The sequence below is a fragment of the Nicotiana sylvestris genome, chromosome 8 (genome assembly GCF_000393655.2).
Source record: "Nicotiana sylvestris chromosome 8, ASM39365v2, whole genome shotgun sequence".
In the NCBI taxonomy this organism is placed as follows: Eukaryota; Viridiplantae; Streptophyta; class Magnoliopsida; order Solanales; family Solanaceae; genus Nicotiana; species Nicotiana sylvestris.
The window spans coordinates 164,991,621-165,004,477 of NC_091064.1; the positions used below are offsets into that span (position 1 = coordinate 164,991,621).

Here is a 12,857-nt window from a genome sequence, read left to right on the forward strand (position 1 = left end):
AAGCCGCAAACTCAACTGAAGCAGCCCTCAATGAAGGTCGGGTAATGGGTACTATAATAGGGTGAGCAGACGCGGCCGACTAACGAAAAGCTAATGGAGGGGCCCTTGCTCTCCGCACTCTCCCTAACAACGACAAACGACTCATGAGAAGGTAAGTAAAAAGGGAAAGCACAGTAGATAAAGACATCATCTCACCTGTAAGGGGCCTGCGTCCGAACCTCTCATGAAAGGTCGACCAGGTGTGAATCCCCACCATATGGGGAAGTATGGCCTCCACCCACTCACGGATACCTTCAACAGGCGGAGGAGGCAATCTCTCAGCTGCAAAGACGTGACAAAATTTAGTACCCATAGAAAATGGTCAAGCACTTCGACGACTAAGAATACAAACTTACGTGCAAAGATCCATTTCTCAGGGAATCCTGTTGGGTCTGCCACGATATGCTCAGTTCGCACATAAAAGTAATTCTCGTAGAAACGACGATTGGTCCTGTCGTCCATCTTCACCACCAGCCCCATCGATCCCCGAGGACGCATCTGAACCATCGAACCACGAATAAGTTGAGGAGCAAAGATGTTGAGCATATGGTCCAAAGTAACCTCACGATCAGCGAGTTCAGCATAATTGAGAAGCATAAGGAATACCATGTATAAATATGGCCAAAGTTGGGCGGGGCACACTTTGTAGAAGCGGCAAAAATTCACCACCAACAGGGGGAAGAGGAAATGTGTACCCTACAATGAAGGGGTAGGCATAAAACACACAGTACTTGGGGCGGTCGAAGTGAATTATGTCTTTTCCCACTGTCGGCCGCATATCGACATAACCGGGAATCCCCCACCTTTCCTTCAACTCTGCAATGTCCCTCTCCCTCAGAACAGAGTGAACATGTTCCGGTTCGACCTTGACAGGAGTAATGAAGTCAGTCAGCTCTCTCCTAGGGCGGGGTAAGATCTCAATCACTGATGGGACCCCCTCATCCTCCATCGTATCCTCCCCTCCGGTGATCTGAGCAACACTTTCTGATACCGAATCAACAGCAGGGAGATTGTCACGAGAAGAATCACCAGCCATTTTTAGCAAAAAACGCGCCAAAGAAGTAATAAAAAGGAGAGATGAAAGATTTCAGTAAACAAGGGGGTAAGCAGAAATTTGAGGTATCAGAAAAAAGATATATTTGCAGAACTCTCCCGAGCAAAAAATGAAGAAGTGTGTCAATCGAATGATAAACTCCGCCTATTTATAAGAGACATAAATTCTCCGAGCACGAAATCCAAGAGTCACCTATCGAATCTGATAGGCCACGAAACGTTTCAGTTCCCCAGGAACGTGTGTCATAATGGTGATAACCACGAATCAACGCTTCAATACCAAACGATGTTTCAGTTCTGAAACCGCCGCAATGGTCCATGAGGATCGAAAGAACGTCGTCACTCCGTAAAAAACCCACAAAATATGACTAAGGAACGGAAAGTCGTAGGTCAGATTTCTCCTGAAGTCGTAACGAACATGATCCGTCTGCCGAGTTCGATATAGGACGATCCCGACAGACGGAGGGATTAACTGCATTAGTCAAAATCTAACCTTCACGACCAAGCCGACCGGCACCCCGTCTCAGTAACTGGGCAGTGAAGGTCCACAGAGCCCACTCCATTTCTCCTCCATGACATCCGACGAATTGGTAAGAGTGACGTCTAAAATCATGACCAAGGCACATCAGTGGCAAGAAGACGTCGAGTCAAGTAAAGGGCAATGATACCCTGACTATATATAGCCAGGGAAAGCTCTCAACTGGGGGGCTTCTCCGATTTCTAAAAAAAAAAGTCAAAAAGCTCCCTTCTTGTATTCTAGAAAGAAAGAGGAAATGACCTCGAAGAAAATATGTAAATCTATTTCCTCATCGATTGATGAGGAAGACAATTTCGAATCTTAATAAGATCAATCATATCTCTTTCATCCCATATGCAATCGTTGTTGTTAACATTTCGATCTCGAATTAATTATGTTTGACTAAAATTTACTCATTCATCTTTGATTGATTTGTTCAAAAAGGTTTTAGTATCTTTTGAGTCAAACAATATGTCCTCTAATGCAAAAATTAGGGATCTTTCAACTCTAGATTAGCTATAAATATCATGCTTATTCATGCACTGGCATACAAAATATCTCTAATTAGAGCAGAAAGACTCCTAGCTAACACAGTATATAATGTAAGAGTATAATTGGTATTGCATATATGAATTGTTTACTTTGCCCTGTTCTTAATTAAGTTTGCATTAAGATAACTATTTGTCATGTACATACAAATAATTCAATATTTTAACATCATAAGCCGAACAAAAATTTAAATTCCTAAGCATATCTCTCTCTAGACCCTAGAGAGTTTTTTCATAGTTGAATTGTGCGTGTACTTATGCCAAAGCAAAATTATGTATGTACTTGGTGCATAACCTGAACACTATCTTCCATCAGAATCAATGAAAGTACGATTGATACCATCGATCGAATGAAAATCGCTTCTTGCCTTTTTGCCTTTATGGCTTGACTACTCTGTTTGCTTAACACAAGTCTTATTTAACCTTCACGGACCACTTGAATTTTTAATTTCGAGTGCCACAAAATTTATTAATATTCGATTGAAGGGAGGGAATTTTCCACTACATTCCAAGAACTTGTGTTCTTAATAGGTTATTTTCTTTCATTTTTTTCTACGACCAACCAAGGATTGAATGCCAAATTGGCTCTAGAAATAGGGTGCAACCTGAGCACCCTCATCTCTATACGCATATGTTTTAGTTATTGCAAATTATCTTTCCGACCAAAAAAAGGCTCTATAAAAAGGAATATCATATTTCTGGGAATTAAATTGAATAAGTTAGAATAATTTCAAACTAGATTACAAAATAGAACAGATCCAACCTCAAAAAAAGAAAAGAAAAAAAGGATCATTTTAGTCCTCAAAGTTCCCAAATAGTAAAAAACATACCATCAATGAAATATTTGGAGGTTCCAAAAAATTACCTAAAAAGGAGCTCCAGAAATGTTATTTTCAGCATCTCATTTCTGTAATATATTCTTTTTCACTTTTAAGTTACTTATAGAGTATATATATTTCTGTCATTCTTATTTGAACCCGTTAAAGGGAACCAAACACGCCCCACTAAAACAGGGAAAAAATTAGAAAGAAAACACACACACACACAGAGCAAGAATTAGAGAAGGCGCCCAAAACCCAGAGTCACAGAAACTGCGAAATAGCTTTTCAACCCCCAATGACCCTTTGATCCTATAAAGGTGTTGACAAAATCTGTGGGTAATGGACCTTCGTCCCAGACACAGAAAACCTTTCTCTGGCTTTACTGATGCTGAGGTGCTTTTTCCTTTTTCCGAATTTTGTTTCCCATTTTTTTCTTGTTTTCTCAAGGTTTCGCTTTTTATGGGTTCTTAAGAAATTTGATTAAGATGATGTTTATGTGTATTTTGACATTTTATGTCTTGGCATCAGAGCATGCAATGCAGAGGTCTTGGTTTTAGTTTCATCATCACTTCATCAGTCATCACCCATCAACAACCAAAAAAAGACATAAATAAAAGCTTTCCCTTTTCAACAATTAAGTTTTTCAGATGAGGTGGTCACAAAATTCACCATTTTTTTGGTGCATACTTCTTCACAAGAGAGGGAGAGAGAGAGAGAGAGTGCTTATAGTTATGTGTATAGCATTTCTATTTAGCTACAGAGTTGCAATTCCAGAACCTTTGTCTTAGCTTGAAACTTGTATTTATGTATGACTATTTTGCTGGTCTAGAGCATGAAATAATTAACATATTCAACAGTGACACTCAGCTGTTGATGAACAAACAAGTGAGGTTGATGTAGTTTGTGTTATACATCACACGGTTGGTTTGGCTTTCGGAATGGTTATTGGTTTTACATGAGTAAAGTCTCCTTTTTATCATTAAAATAAAAAAAGAAGTGAAAAACTGTTTTTGTCTCATGCAGGACTGCTGGTGGCTAGTATAAGTTAGAAGTCATGTAAAATCTAGCTAAAGGGGTATATATTTCCTTTTACTTAATCAGAATTAAAATTTAGAAATTATGGTGTAGGAAACTACTTAATACGTTTGTGCAACCAGCAGTAATATATGGAAGTCAATGTTGAGCCTTAGAAGTCCAATATATTAACAAGATGGATGGTGTATGAATATGCATATTAATATGGATTTACATTTGTACCAGATTGGAGAAATTAGTAATGATCACACCCAACAGTGGATGCGAGTAGCAACAAAATTAAAGAAGGTTGGCTGGACATTTGGTCATGTACCGGTCTGTACGTGTGAGAATAAGATGATTGAGGATATTAAAAGGAAGATAGATTTGAAATCACATGAAGGGAAGTTATCTCAAAGACCTACATCTTTAGAATCCATGCGAACTCAACTAAGAACTCAACCAAAATGCAAAGGATCCATATAGATAATACTATCTAGTTTAGATTAAAGCTTAGATGTTGTTACACTTATACTAGGTTCGGTGGTTGTTAGGAGTCTTTTAGTCTGACTAGAAGTCTTTATGTCTGTGTAGGGACGAGTATGAGATTTAGGGAATCTCTAATTTGCCTTATAAGACTACTTATTGAGTATCAAAACAAAATTGACCTAAATAGAGCGAAATTAGAACAGGGAGTTCGCCTAGCTGCCCTAACTATTTTGGGATAGAGGGTAGTTGATTAATTGGCTTATAAAACTATACCTATCATGCAAGATCTTGTAGAATTGCATGCTTGTTGTTTATATTTGTGCTGTTTGTCATGCTTTATTGTAATTGTGAATTTTATCAATTCTGCCCGCTCACATTGTGGATCATAGTGATTGAGCAGTTGCGTCCAATTCTACTTGCTTCTTTGAGTTTGTGAATGTATGATCGGTTAATTTTCTAGCATTGCATTATTGAGTTGCTTTAGAATGTTTCATGCCTTGGTTTCTACATCTGGAATCATTATATGGCAGGGGTGATAGAACTTGTTAAAGACAAAGAAAAAGTTTCTTGAATCCAATTGTGGCTGTGACTGTGGCTATGGCTCTTATCTTGATTGTTACTTCACATTATGATTTATTTATGTTGAGTTTTGACTTTCGAGAAAGGTGAAACTTTATATTAGAGATATGTAGCTTTGACTAGTTATCCACATCTCCGTTGGCTTCTTTGGGCATTGTGAATTAATCATCATCTGGAATTTATCTGCAGCTTTAAGAACACATGTTGGAAGAAACAACTCTAATTTCAGTTACTCTCTTCTAAATTGTAATTTTTTTTACATCTCTTTTTAATTCAAGCAGATTGAGAAAATGGAGAAAGAACTTAAACAATCAGGAGAACAAGTTTGTGACCAAGAATTCTGCAAGAAATTGGCACAGGCTTTCAGGTGAGTTGCACTTTCTGCATCAAGTTGCATTTCTTGTTGAATAATCAACAAAATCACTTTGTATACATTTGACTTTTAACACATTTTTGGCATGTTTACAGCCACTCTAAAGGTCGTGCAGGAAAACTGATCGTGAAATGGACTGAGGTTCATAGCTTGACATACTTACTCCAGGATCAGATATTCTTGGTTGAATGTCCATATAGAACTAAGTTATACTATTTCACTTGAATTTAGGTCCAAACTTGGTTCTGGAACAGGCAGCGAAGTTGTCTCTCAAAGGATAATTCAGCAGAGGCCAAGAGGAAACTCCCTGATGTGACTGAAGAATGTGCTTTAGATAAAGCAAATCAAACATTTCATATGCCTGAAGGTCTCTGTTGATCTATGTTTACTTTATGAAAGTAGATATCTGACATAATGATTAGATGAGACATTGTTTTGCAGGTGCAGAAATTCCCTTTTTCTTCTACTTTCCTCCCTTACCATTTAAAAGTGAGAGTTGAGACTAATACACTATAATTGTTACTCTTCTCACGATAAGTTAATCATGCATACAAATTAAGGACCTTTGATGCCTTCATATCCAATAATCACTATCTCAAAGAATTGTTTTTGTGTTCTTAGTTCAGAAAAAAAATTTGTTAATTTTTCTAGACTTCCTAGAATTATTCTGCTTCCCAGATTCAGCTTGAGGTTATATTAGATTGGTATCCACAAGATCAGGGATAGACTTAATTATGAATCAAGAAATTTTGTCAGAGCTATGCATTAGTTGATATCACACAGCTTTTCTGAACTGGTTATTGAATTAAACTGTACAATGCTACTGAATGAGGAACAACTTGTAGTCATTCTGCCTTTCAGTTATTAATGTTGTATCTTAGTATAACTGGATTTGTTCCTCTTTCTCATTTATATAGTGCACTACCCTTGAAGGATTCTCAAAGTTGCTTTTTTTGTGATTAGTATTTCAAACACCAAGCACAAAATTCAACAATTTTAGTTACATTATGCCGACAGTTGTATGATCTGTGATAATTCTGCATGAGATTGAACTTCTTATTAGCTGGGAGTGAAAATTTATAGCACACCTTGTATCCTTCTCTATCTATTCATAATCGTCCCTGAATTACTGTTGTTTCACAAGTCCTCTCAAAGAAGAAGCAACTTGTTTCAATTCCTTTTGGTCCTCTTCTTTCTTCCTTTTCTAAGTTTTTTTGCTTATCAAGCTACAGAGAGTCAAACTACTTTGTCCCTTGTATTCATTCTTTCTTACTTAATTCTCCTATTCTTGTCAATCACTTTTATCAACTCTAATGGAAGGCTTAACATCTCTTTAAAGTAACGTTTCCGCTCACATTGACTATCAATGGCGAAAGAGATATTTTTGTTGGTTTTCCTCCATCTAAAAATGCATACTGATTTGATAAGAATCTTGTAAGTAATTGCCAAATAAAGAATTATCTAGGCATATGTTTCCTTTATTTGGTAGCTAAATCTCTTCTGCCAAATGATTAGTGCTACTTATGCTCCCTTAGCAGTTAAATCTGTGGTTCTTTTGTCAGAAAACTGCACTTACATTGTTCAATAAATTCCTTTCCAGGGCAAAAGGTTCCAGATTTGTCAGACTTAGAATTTGAGGCTAGGTCTTCAACAGATGGGGCATGGTAAGTCTACATTAGCAAGCCAGAAAGGCTTACTCTATTTTTCTTCAATCAGAAATAAGTACTGGATAATCAGCCATTTTAGCATTAACGTTTAGATGCTTTTTCATCTTGGATGCATTTTCAACCTTTTTTGCGCTTAGCCATTAACATAAGATGCAAGAATGAAATCTTGTTTGCATATTTCTGTTTCTAGTCTATCTTTTCTTTGACCTGTCTAAAAAATAAAGAAAAAGAGACAATCAAAAGAAGAAGAAAGCTTCTCTTAACCGATGAACAGCTACACTGATGCCGATGCAACTACTTGCGGATTGAATAGCTCAAAGGATTCCATAAGAATGACATTGTTCTGGAAAATAACATCCATTTTGAATATCTTACTTTTCTGTTCTTTGTTTATAGAAGTTCTCTAAGTTACTTATTGGTGCTTCTCCCTTCGATAATGGTCAATGACTGCTGGTTGCAAAAAATGTTTTATGTTTTTTCTTTTGGGAACTACATTAAGATCCTCCATCCCTATAAACATGCAATATGGTGGATATTAGGGAAATGTATTGAAGTTCTTACACTTTATTCTGTGGCCATTTTTTATGGCTAAAACTTGTCGAAGCCTACTATCATAATTTACTGCTAAATGGTGATTAAACATCTGAGAAATTGTCATATTCTCATAGGTCATTGCATCTTGTAGGGCTACCTAATATATTGTCCCTTGGAGCTGCCGAAAACTATCCAGGATCATAGAGGTCTTTGCTCCAGAATAATGACTTATTCATGAAACTGATGTTTTTAGATCAAAATTGATATCTTGAGTGCCAGGCCTTTTATTTGGGAGCTGCTTCTTAAATTCTTATCAGATAACTATCAATCAGAACAAGTAGTTTAGTAAGCTACCTGTCTATTCAAAATTGAATTTCAAGACTTTCAAAAGAATTTTTCTTTGACTTATTGACAATCAGGGCAATATTATCCCGCTTAAAAGGAAAGGAGCAAAAGAAACGGTAGGAGGTATCCATTTCCGTAAACTATATAATTTCTTTGAAGGATGGATTTTTTTTTTTTTTTTTTTTTTTTTTTGTGATAAGGTCAAGGATGGAAATGTTTTGGCGATACCTAGTATTTTTCACTTGAATCAATGCATCTATTGTGAGGTTGTTGAAGTAAAATATTTGCACTTCTTTGTAAGGGACTAATTTAGTGTTTGACAGGTATGACGTTGATACATTTATCTCACACCGTTATCTTAGCTCAGGAGAACCTGTAAGTAGTTCAAATTAATCAAATACATTGCTTATTTGAATGAGATGGTAGAAATAATACTTGGTCAAATTAGAACGCAGGAAGTGGATGTTGCTTGACATTTGGTGTAATGCAATGTGCTGCAGGAAGTTCTTGTGAGATTTGCGGGATTTGGATCGGAGGAGGATGAGTGGATAAACGTAAGAAAGTCCGTCCGGGAACGATCTGTACCTCTTGAGAGTTCAGAATGTAACAAAGTCAGGGTTGGGGATCCTGTTTTGTGCTTCCAGGTACCCCTTTCTGCCACTGGGCTCTCTTTCCCCGTTGTTCAGGGGGTAAAAAGGGGAAATAATTTTTTGGGTAGTGCCATTGATAGAGGGTCTAAGAATGAGATCACAAAAAGTAGAATATATGGATATTCACAGTGGTGGCCTCTGAGTTGCAGATATGTTGGTTCGTTGCAGGATGCTTTTAACTTTATATTTTGGTTATTTTGATCTAACTAGGAGAGGAAGGACCAGGCTAGATATGTTGAAGCACGTGTTATTGAAATTCAAAAGAAATTTCATGATATAAGGGGTTGCAGATGTCTCTTTGTGATTCAGTATGATCATGATAACACAGAGGTGCGTTTTCATAACAGTAGAATATCTACCCATTATTTTCATTTTGCACTAGGTTGGATTTAAGTTATCGCTTTTTGTTACTTGCTTCAGGAAATTGTTCATTTGAGGAGATTATGTTTCCGGCCAAGCGTATTAGGGCGTCTGTGCCAGATTTAGGTTTTGAGTATAATCATTGCAGCCAACATGTTTTGCCTTCCGACGATGCACAGATTTTTACCTTCATTTGGCCAGTTGATGCAGTAGGTTAAAATGCCTGCTTATTTTGCTTCCTGTGTCCATATTTAATCTAGACCAGTATGTTAAAAGCATAATTTTGCTTAAAATCATATGCCTAGTGTTCTGGTGTTGAGCAATTGTATGTTTCTGAAAACATTTTTCAGAACTTTTTCAACTGCAATTTCTAGTTGCAAATTTTTGAAGAAGTAAAGAGTACATAAAAATGCATTCCTGCAAGTCTGTATTTTTAACAAGTGCTCCAAACTAGTAGTGGATTGTTGAATGGATGAAGTTACAAGACTTTAGACGTGTTTGGTACACAAGCTTTTTAAAATTAAAAAATGCTTTTCTTTTTGGAGGGGAGGGGGTGGTTTGAGATAATTAGGGGCGGATCCAAAGCATTATGTACGGGTTCACACCTAGTTCATATTGTATATAAATTTGGGACGGTACCTTAAATTCTAGATCTGCCTTTGTTTGAGAAAAGTATTTATTTTGAAGGGTTGACAATAACAACAACAAATCCAGTATAATCTCATAAATGGGGTCAAGGGAGGGTAGTGTGTATGCAGACCTTATCCCTACCTTATAAAGATAGAGATGTTGTTTCCAATAGGCCCTTGGCTCAAGGAACAGTGGAGATAGGGTAAAGCAACCAAGTAGCAAATAATGGTAACAACAATGTAATATGGCAACGAGCGTAAATGACACATGTAATAATAAAGAATCATGACTAAGATAATACAAAAATAGTCCTAGTACTACTGGTAAGCCTAGGAGAAACACACTACTATCAGTCAACCTATTGTAAGCACGTGATTTTTGCCCTATATAAGAATTACTCCCAAAAAATTCAAAAATAAAGTAATTTTTCTTGGTGTGCAATTTTGTGATATTCTGTGATATTTTGAATAATTATTTGTATTTGTCTGTGCATGTTTATTTGTTAAATTAATAAAATACAAAAATATGTCGCATTTTGCATGTAGGATTTAATTCTACAATTGTTAGTAATTAAATTTGTTTTACAAAAAAATAAAAATTACAAAAATAGGCATCGTTTGCATTTTTAGCATTTAATGTCCAAATATACAATTTTATGCTTAATTATTACTTAATTGTGCGTTAATTGTTATTGGGAGTTAATTTGCGCTTTTATAACTTAATTTAGTTCTTAATAATAGTTTAAGTATTTTTATAATTTAGTTTTAGAAAAATAAAAGAAGAAAAGAGAGCGAAAATATAAAGAAAGTCGGAATTGGGCCTCTTCTTCAATTTCAAGCCACAAGCCCAAAAAATACCAAATCTTCCAAAAACGACCCAGTCCATTTCGAATTGGGTCGACCCAGTCCATAACCCAAAAGACCCAAACCCCCTTTTGTCTTTCATTTTTTACAAAACAAAAACAAAAAAAGAAGAAGAAAACCCTAAAATTATACTAACCCATCCGCCCCCTCCCTATCTTCTTCTTCTCCAAGCATCCAAACACCCCTCCCATGGCTGCCCTTTACCCTCCATTATCACGTCCAAACAACCCCTCACAGCTTCATCTTCACCCTCACCATGGACGACCCAGTTGCGTCTTCATCTTCTCCATGTCGAGCTCAAAAAGCTCATCCATGGCTGCTCCTCCTCCTCATTCGTTCTTCGTCGAGCTTTAACCAACGTTGCTGCTTCTTCTGCTTTCAGCTTCAAGCGAACCAAACGGACCCAGCATGCGAGCTGCTGCTTCGCTTCATCTTCTTCTCGTCGCCATCGCCAGCACTGTTTGGTTGAAGATTTAATTTAATTATTTTCAGTTTGTTTTATTAATTTTAAGAGGATTTAGTTTTAATGTAGAAAGGTGTTAGTTTAAATCGTTTAAATCCGTTGTTTGTTGTTAATATAGATTTAATTCGTATTCATTTTTTGAAGTTGGTTTTAATTTAGTGATTTAATGTGAAGTTATGTTTTGGTTTTAATTTTTGGATCATGCATCTTTGTTATAAGTTTCGTTGGATTTAATTTAAGAAAGATTAGTTGATTATTTGAAGATTAGTGATTTGAATATGTTTATTTGTTTTGTTTAAGTTTAATTCGAAGTTTGAACAAAGTTTGTTTGTTATTGTTATTGAATATTTTCATTCATGTTCATACTTTGTTTGGTTGATCTTGAATCCGAAATTTGTATAGTTTGATTTCTTGTTTATCATTTATGATTATTTCTTGAATTTGTCTCATAATCTTGTTTAAGTTTAATATAGGAATTGTTGGTTGTAATGTTGTTAGAGTTGATTTTAAGTTCAATATTATTGAATTTAGAAATCTAAATATACTTGTTTGATTGTTGTTGTTGAATCTGAATCCGAAAATAGGTTTGTTGTTGCTTAAAATATTGTTCAATCAAATTTTAGTCGTTCTTTGTTGTTCAATTTGTGTTCATGTGATTTGTTGTTGAAATGTTGAAGAAATCATGTTCATGTGATTTGTTGTTGAAATATTGAAGAAATCATGTTCATGTGATTTGATGTTTGAACATTGTTAGAAATTGATCATATTGTCTATATTTTGGTTGAGTTTGATTAATTGATTGTTATAGCTGATGGGGTAGTTTGGTAATTTGTTGTACGTTCAGGGGTAAAATGGTAATTGCAATAAGGTCGGAGGGGTAGTTTGGTAATTGAACATTTTGTAATTTTTTATGTTAAGCATGGGGGACAAAATAAAATGGGGTGGGTTGTGATATAATTGTTTAATATAAAGGGAGGACAAGACAAAATTTAGTGGGGGGAATCTTGTATTTGTTTATGTTAGGCATGGGGGACAAAATATAATGGGGTGGTGTGATATGTTTATTTAATGTAATAGGGATGAGTGAGAAGATAATGGGTTTGGTAGAGAAAAAGTATTGATTTTAATTGATTGAAATATTTATGGGATGAGTTATATATAGGAAGTCTTGAAACAAGATTTAAAAACAGATACGAGAGAATACAGAAGAGAAAGAACGAATCTGAACAGAAAGAAAATAAGAGAGAGAAAAAAAAGGCTGAACATTTAAGAGAGAGAAAATTCCGAAAAAATATTTAAACTTTCAAAAAAAAAACTAAAAAAAAATCTTTTGCTTTCTTTCATTGTTTGAAATCAGAATTAATTGTTGTTTCATCAAAGCTGAAAGCTTTTGTTTTTGGGATTACTACTCCACCGGTCTGTTACTGGGTTGTTACTGTTGCTGGGCAGTTGTTGCTGTTGTACTGTTATTACTGCTGCTGATTCTCATCTTCATTTTCTTTTGCTTCCAATATCAGGTACATATCTGTAAATTCATGTCACGAAAAGCTTCAACATGACAAATTAATGAAGTTCGGGAATTATAATTCTGTTTTCCATTCGTTCAAGTTCATTAGTTAAAAATTTGGTTTTGTTTCAGTTGATTAATATAGTAGTACGTGTGGCGTAATGAATATAAGATAATTGTTACCTCTTAAAGTTCGTTTAAGTGTTGTAATAATATCATCTATTTCGGAATTTTCATTAAGTGAAGTCATGATTGAAATATCAAGGTAGGGAACATGGCATAAAATGGGTCATTAATTACATCCCGTAATATTGTTAGCTAAATGTAAAGTAGAATGGAAGTATCAAGAAATTACATTATTAGTACATCTTGTAAAAAATTTGATTTTGGTTTAGATTGATATAA

At 35.5% G+C, this 12,857-nt stretch overlaps 1 protein-coding gene across 1 annotated transcript; it reads left to right on the forward strand.

Moving 5' to 3' along the window:
- Positions 1-3,154: 3,154 nt before the first annotated feature.
- Positions 3,155-9,426, forward strand: LOC104237718 (protein SAWADEE HOMEODOMAIN HOMOLOG 2-like). Its single transcript, XM_009791916.2, has 9 exons — positions 3,155-3,371; positions 5,342-5,427; positions 5,529-5,574; positions 5,665-5,800; positions 7,034-7,097; positions 8,303-8,354; positions 8,480-8,623; positions 8,840-8,959; positions 9,050-9,426. The coding sequence occupies exons 1-9, from the start codon at positions 3,318-3,320 to the stop codon at positions 9,113-9,115; spliced, it is 768 nt and encodes a 255-aa protein (XP_009790218.1). The 5' UTR covers positions 3,155-3,317; the 3' UTR covers positions 9,116-9,426.
- Positions 9,427-12,857: the final 3,431 nt, after the last annotated feature.

What these genes read in the sequence shown, in the direction of transcription:
- LOC104237718 (XM_009791916.2), top strand. Translation starts at nt 3,318, where the DNA reads ATGGACCTTCGTCCCAGACACAGAAAACCTTTCTCTGGCTTTACTGAT. An exon ending in AACATTTCATATGCCTGAAG is followed by an intron (nt 5,801 to 7,033) that starts GTCTCTGTTGAT and finishes ATTCCTTTCCAG; the next exon opens with GGCAAAAGGTTCCAGATTTG. An exon ending in ATGATCATGATAACACAGAG is followed by an intron (nt 8,960 to 9,049) that starts GTGCGTTTTCAT and finishes TACTTGCTTCAG; the next exon opens with GAAATTGTTCATTTGAGGAG.